This window comes from Corvus brachyrhynchos, unplaced genomic scaffold (genome assembly GCF_000691975.1).
Source record: "Corvus brachyrhynchos isolate BGI_N302 unplaced genomic scaffold, ASM69197v1 scaffold59, whole genome shotgun sequence".
Taxonomy (NCBI): domain Eukaryota; kingdom Metazoa; phylum Chordata; class Aves; order Passeriformes; family Corvidae; genus Corvus; species Corvus brachyrhynchos.
This window is the reverse complement of record NW_008246054.1, coordinates 4,645,680-4,652,795: the sequence shown is the minus strand read 5'-3', so window position 1 is coordinate 4,652,795 and position 7,116 is coordinate 4,645,680. Positions and strand designations below refer to the sequence as shown.

At 48.1% G+C, this 7,116-nt stretch overlaps 2 protein-coding genes across 2 annotated transcripts in view; one reads left to right on the top strand and one right to left on the bottom strand.

The window, feature by feature from the left end:
- POMT1 (protein O-mannosyltransferase 1) overlaps window positions 1–855 on the top strand; it is a 12,955-nt gene extending 12,100 nt beyond the window's left edge. Inside the window, exon 21 of the mRNA XM_008642199.2 lies at window positions 4–855. Coding sequence (XP_008640421.1) covers window positions 4–178 — 175 coding nt within the window. The 3' untranslated portion in view covers window positions 179–855. The remainder of the gene's footprint in view (window positions 1–3) is intronic.
- Window positions 856–1,890: 1,035 nt separating this feature from the next.
- On the bottom strand, window positions 1,891–7,112 carry UCK1 (uridine-cytidine kinase 1; the record flags this gene model as incomplete). Its single annotated transcript, XM_017745412.1, has 6 exons — window positions 1,891–3,413; window positions 4,411–4,459; window positions 5,544–5,638; window positions 5,716–5,858; window positions 5,981–6,077; window positions 6,857–7,112. Coding segments are annotated over 6 exons (828 nt in total), but the record flags the coding sequence as incomplete, so codon positions are not given.
- Window positions 7,113–7,116: the final 4 nt, after the last annotated feature.

Here is a 7,116-nt window from a genome sequence, read left to right as displayed (position 1 = left end):
CAGATCTGTGCTGCTCAAGAGCATGTTCAGTGCACTGCTTGTAGCCTGGTTCTCCTCGGTGTACTTTGTGTACTGCACCTTCAGCCCCGTGACCTACGGGCAGCCCGCGCTGGCCCTCACGGAACTCAAGGCCTTGCGCTGGAAGGACACCTGGAACATCCTCATCCGAAAGCAGTGACCACTCCAGCCTTGTCACAGCAAAAGGAAACACCTTCTGTGCAAAGTCAAGAGTTTATTGTTAACATCATGGAAATCTTATAACAGTCCCATCAGATATTTTGTGGTAGTCCAGATCTAATGATTACAGGAGAAGAAAAGAAAGGAACACCGTTACAGAAAAGGTCTCAACAGTAATACAGCTGTTAGGAGCACAGTTCCCAGTTTCTGCCCCTGTTACATGCACCCTTCACTGCCCCTCAGGGTGTGAAGGTTGCTGACTTCAGTCAGTAGCATCCCAGCTCCTTTGCTGGGAAGAGCTGCAACAATTTCTTCTCTTTCCCGGAGTATGATGGTGGTTTCTTCCTTCTGGCACTACATTGCATTTAGGGCTATTTCATGTGTTTTCTATCACTGTGGTCTGCAATCCCATGATACAAGTCACTATAAATGGACTCTTTCCAACACATCAGATACTTTTGTTCGTTTTCTTTGTTATGCCTGAAACCCAGGTTTTCCCAGCTCTAAACCTTGCCCATCTTTAACAATCAGTAGCTGGCCCTGCAGCCTTACAGCATCATTCCATGACCCTATTCCTCAACAATGCATTGTTTGCCCCCAACTTCCAGTGCTCTGCTATCAGTTCTATTTATGTAAATACAGCATTAAGCTACATTTATAAATAGTTCATTCTGCATAGACTAATGACTTGTTACTATTATCTATTTATAATCATCTGACATAAGCATCACTTTTAAGAAGATAAGCAAAATAAAAAGACATTAAAAATTGCTGTTACAGCTGAACAAGGCTTCAGGCAAGCCACGTACTGAACCAAAGCCAGAAGAATCCTTTGGCCTTGTGGCACTGATCTGAAGCCTGAGGCCTGTTACCAGCAGTGGCAGTATTGCCATTATGCCTCAGATCCCATGGGAATAGGAACTCTGGGCAAGGTAGGACTGATCCTGCTGACAAGGATACCTGCTCCAACTTGTGCACGTGGGTTCAGGGTAAAAACACTGAAACCCAGCCCATGGCCTGGCCTGCACCAGCAGAGAATTCACAGAGAAGGAGAAGGCAGAGGTGAAGGACTGGGATTGCTCAGTGGGGAATTTCTGATGTCCCTGTGCAGGTGTCCAAGCAGGGCTGTAGTACCTGGGCCACATTCCATTTCCAGGTCCTGCAGGGCAGCACAAAGCTGCCAGAGCTGCATTCCCATGCCCCAGGGGCTCTTGGCTGTGCAGTTCCTCACTGCTCTAACGAATGCTATTCAAGGCTCCCCCCCCACCCCCAGAGGAAGGTATGATCCAACACCACAGTCATTCAAAGTAGGTTTTAGTGACTGTTTTGCTCCTACTGTAATCAGCCCTGAGAGCTAATGCTTCAGTGCAGTAGCTCATACTCCAAGTATGTCCCCCTGAGCTAAAGAGCACCCAGCAGCAGTCAGGAAATGATCTGCCTTCTCCTGGGCACTGCAGAAGTACCACTGAACTATCACTGAGACACCAAACCACCCCTTGCCAGTGTTGAAAAGGCTATAGGGATGAAAGTGCAGACTGCATTTCTTAAGTTTTGGGTTTTTTCTCTAAATTTTCAGCCACAGCAGAACCAAAGGTAGTGATTCTGAGTTAAGGGGAGAAAAAACTGTTAAGAGCCCCTCCAGCAGTGTTCCTTTCTATGCCTTTGTGCTGGCATAGTGCAAGTACCAGAATTACCTTTTATAAAAACGGTCACTTCTGATCACTGTTCATTTATTTATTAGCCAAAGTAACACACCCACAACCAACACAGCCAAACCCTGCTTTTAGAAAATTAGTAAATATGAAAAAGTTCCTCTTAATAACATTTCCCTCCCACCCTCATTCTTAAAATTACACCGTAAGTTCAGACTCAAGAACAGTATCACGAGGACATTTTCAAAGGTCCAACCAGCACTTCATTGCAGCTGTTTTTTTCCAGACAGACACTTCACGCTGCTGCAGTATCGCTTCTCTGGGGTAAACTACAGAAACTGGGATGTCACTGTTTGTACTTCTTGTCTGCTGTTTTTAGAAAGCCAGACATTCTTGAGTTGAAGCTGCTGGAGTGCAAGGCAAGTGCTCTGACCCTGTCTGAGGGTAGAACATGTCCAGGCAGCTGCTTGTGCCAGCAGGAGGGTCCTGCAAGTCCCAGTTTCCCCCCTTGCTGACCTCACCAGCCATCTCTGGAAGTGGACGGATTCTGCCCAGCAGAATTTGCAACCAGCAGTACAGAAATGCACTAAAACACACTAATACTGACAAGGTCAGGTTTCTGTTTCCATGAGCAATTCAATCCAGTTGGAGCTCACACATTCAGTAACTGTGGTACAGCACACTATCTGGGTACAAAAAATAATCATACAGTGTAGCAAGATTCAGGAGCTTAGGAATAAATTAGGAATCAGAACCACTCAACTTCTTGGGCCTGTCCCCTGGTGAACTGCAAGTTCCTGTTTGTCCCAGACAGCCTCTGTCTCACCCCTGTCTCAAGGAAGAGGTGTCTCTACAGGTCAGTCCCTCTGATCCCACAGGTTAGAAGGAGGCTGACCAGCAGCAGAGCATGGCCACAACTCAAGGTGCCAACAAGGCGGAGAAGAGTAAAAGCTGTACCTGCTTGTTAAAATTAACAGCATGTGAGCTAGTCTTGGATAGAGAAAAACACCCAAGAGGCAGATGATTTTCCTGCTACAGATGACTGTCGTCAGGGGAATGGGGTATTTTGCTAGTCACCTGGTAGTGCTTAATTTTCAGGGGAGTCTCAGCATTAGATCTCACTTTGAAAATTAAAAAAAGGCAAGTAGCACTGCCTTTAACCAGTTCATCAAGTACCAACTCCAGACATCTCAGGGAGAATAGGGAGGGGCTGGAAGGGAAGAGGGATAGATGGCCAAGCCCTTCCTCTCCCCTCTGAGACAAGATTCCCACCAGGATCCCCTCCGCTGCTAGGACGACTTAAAGGGCACTTCACCAACCATTCCGTGGAAGTCCTTTCCCAAAGTTGTCTTCAGTGTTGGTGTGGACCAGAGGCAAACCCTTGGGACGTGCCGGGTTAGTGCGGGCGGCTGCTGGACTCCAGGTGGGAGCGCTTCCCGGCCGCCAGGACGCTGCCGCTCTCCGCCTGCTCCGGGAACGGCCGCTTGTACGTCCGGCCGTGCCCGTTCAGTGCCCCCCGCTGCCACTTGCAGATGTCTCCGTTCAGGATGTCCTGAATGTGCTGCACGATGAGGTTTATGGCAACTGCAGAGAGGAACAGGGAATACAGGACATGAAGGCTTTCCTGGCTGAGTTATCTAGAAAATGTGGAGCATCCAGCCCTGCTCAACCCAAGTTTTAACAAGCCTGAAGGAACCCAGAGTGCCGAGAATATTTCTCTGCCTGTTTTTAAGGGTTCTTACCCCCCTGAACAACACTGTTTTAGCTTCAAACCTTGGAAAAAATTATCAACAGTCAGACAACAACTAGAAAATACAGTGGTGTGAATTAGATGATAGACTACTATGTAAGATTGTCACAGGGTGAAAAATTTAGAGGTTTTAGGCTTCTCTTTGTAGTAAATAGATAAGAGTAAAAAATATCAAAATGGAGGATTGTTGTTGTTCCCTAGACCTTCTTCTCCTTCTTCTACTACTCCATATTCTCCAGTAAAAGTGGTTTGGAATGACTGGATAGAAAATTCCGCAGTTCCTAGTCGTGTTACTGAATAATTGGCAGGAAAGTGAAAATAATGTACATTTTTAGTAACTATTGGTTAAAATATCTTTAAAAGGCTGTGTAAATCTTGCTGATTGGACTCACTCCTACTTTTCCTCCTGCTATGCTATACCTGGGTCACGCTAGTGGCTCTGTTCCTCTGATAAGACTTAATAAACAACTATCTGGAAGCATTGAAAATCAAATAAAAGTCTCTGTTTATCTTTGAAACTCCTTGCAAGGACTTTCAGCAAATTCTCTCCCATCAGGAGAGACTTGATTTATGGCACGGTAAAGTGTCAAAGCCCTTAAATGAAATTCTGCCTGCTGCCTGCAACTGAGGTCAGACCTCAACAGGTCACTTTTCCAGAGGCTTCCAAAGGCTGAGCAGCTGGTCCTCCTGATCAGGCTGAGCAGCTCCCTCCCCTCCAGCAAAAATCCCTTCCTCAGGAGCAGGCACTCAAGGCAGCAGCGTGCCTCCTGCTCTCTTCCCAACCCCAAAGGTGTCTCCCCAGGGAAATCAGGGAACCCAACTCCCTTTTACCCATGTTGTCAACTCCTCGGGGGATGATCACATCTGCATACTTCTTTGTCTGCAAAACAGAAACAGCGGTGGAGCCTGTTAATGGGAAAAGTCAGCTTCATTCCAGGAAGAAGCAACCAAAGGCCAGAAAAATGGGCAAAGGTAGAAGGTCTTGGTGCTTCAGGGTTGTAAGTTAAGGCTCTCTTTCACGGCAACAACCTAAATGAATTAACACATCACACTGGCAAATGTGCACTGGATTTAAGGCCAGAGATTGTTCGTACTGTCCCTTTGCAGAGAGTCACCAGGTAGAAGCAGCAGGTCAGGTGTGGAGTCCTTGCTTTTACCCTTCTGAGCTGCCTTCAAACATTGCCCATTTCAGGCAAGGTCTGTTTGCCAAGAGCTCGTTTTAATCAGCATTTCGCAAGCCCTTGCTAAATCTCTGCTGAGAGCCAAGGTAACCAATGTGCATGTGAAATTCCTGCCTGCCTCTGATAACGTTTTGTTGATCTTTTCTACCATAGCACTCCTGCTTTTTCTTCCCCCACAGCTGGGAAAAACCTGGCAAATTCAGCATTTCTAAGAAGTAGTTTTAAAATCCCAGAATTCCTTTGATCTAGAGCAAGAGGTGCCTGAGTTACCCTTTTCCAACTTCTTTAATCCACATACTGGATTTTGTTCTCATAGGGTTTTTTACAAATTAATTTGATTATGTGAGCACCTAAATTGGCCCCACACTACATGCAGAACTAGAATGGTCTGCCCCAGGTTTTCACCAGTGCTCCCTTTGAGAAAGGCTGCTGGAAACCAAGCTTTTCTTTCTTCCTACAAGACTTAAGAATAAACTGAGAGTGGGAGTGTTTCATTCAGAGAGACCCATACTAAAATAGCCCCAGCAGCCAGCAGTGAGGAAACGTGCTCGAGGCATTTCCACAGTGCTTTGCCAGCAGAAGGGACCATTTCAGTTCCTTAACAACCAGCTCAAAATGGTTGAAGACATGAGGCAGGGGGGAAAGCATGGGATTTGTGAAATACAGATACCAAAAGCCACCATTGCTGCACCTACAGCAGCTAATTCCCAGGCAACCCTGCTCCTCTATCCCCTCCCAAAAAGAAAAAGACCCCACAAATTAAATTACTTAAAGGCTCCATACCGGTAAGCAGAACTCCTCAAAGGCAGGCTTGACAAACGTGGTGTACTGGGTGAGGATCTGCTCCAGGTCCCTCCCACGTTTCATATCTCGCAGAACTGGGATGGGGGATAAAAGCACTGAGTGTTGCCCCATGGTGAGGGTGGATAAGGAACAGGGCACGGCAGGCCTTTACCTCTGCGGGACAGCCGGACGTCAGAGTCCGTGTCCACAAAGAGACGGAGGTGGAACATGTCCCGAATGTCTTGATTGTAGAAAACCAGGATCCCCTCAAACAGGACGACGTCAGCGGGATAGACCACTGTCGTCTCTGCCAGCCTGCCAGGAGAGAACAGCCAGAGCACACTGTTAAACAGGCCTCGTGCCACCACCAAGCGATCCGTCCCCAGGCTGGGGACACCCCCACACAGCCCAGGACTTCAGGCAAAGCCAGAGCCTACCGAGAATGTGTCACGAAGTCGTATGTTGGTACATCAACCGTTTTGCCCTCAACAATGTTTTTCAGGGTTGAACGCATCAAATCGTTATCGAAGGCATCTGTGAGAGGAAAGTTTAAAGAGAAGGACTTTCAGATGCTGTTGTATCAAGCGTTCTGCTTGGATTTTTCCAGACCCAAAGGAAAAACCCTCTGCCCAGTATTCACCAAGAAAAAAGGAACTTGTGGCTTATTCTTTCCTACCAGTAGCAACACAACACTACCTGCCCAAGTGACAATGGCTGTGCTTGGTTTCAGAGATAAGGAAGAGACAGTTTGTTGTTTCTAACAACACAATGAAATAGTTGCAACTACAACACAATGCAATTAAGATCCCAAAGGTGAAGCTGGTCATTTTATAATTTTATCAACCCACTTAGTAATTGTGTAATTTTGTGCAACTTTGTTTGTCTGTTAGTCAAGAGCCAATTGGAAAACCTCAGGCATCTTTCATGGTTTCCATTACCCACCCAACAGGCACCAGACTTCAGCCAAGGGCAGCTCCCTGTCCCGCCTACAATCCACAGCACTCCCCCGGGCGAGGGGAGCAGCTGTTTGTGTGGACAAGAAATAACAGGAAAGGATTTGGGAATGATGTGGTTTATTACGGAGCCTCTCAAGAGCGGGGAGTGGGCTGGGATGCTCTGCACCTCTCCATGGCTCCAGAAGGGCCGTCAGTAACAACGGGCACAAGGGTAGGGACAAACGGATGTTTTGGTGGGGGAAAGCACATTTCTGTTCTCCCAACACTTCCCACTTCCTACAAGCACTTCCCGCAAGACCCAGCTGCGCTCCAAGCACCGACTGAACCCTGCTGGGGCCAGGATGGCGAGCGGCTCACCCGGGTGGTCGAAGTTGTACTGTCCCTTCAGCGCCTTGGCCTGCTGCTCGGCCGTCAGCACCTTGTAGAAGCTGTCCTGGCTGAGGATCAGCACCTTCCGCTGCCGCTGCTCCACCTCGTTCTGCCCCAGCAGCTCCATGATCTTCTCGCACACTGTGGACTGAGCGGCACGGGGGCTCAGGACCCCGACCCTTCCCGCGGCGCCCAGCCCGGCCCGTGCCCCGGCCCGACCTCTCCCCGGTGCCGGGACGCGGGGAGCG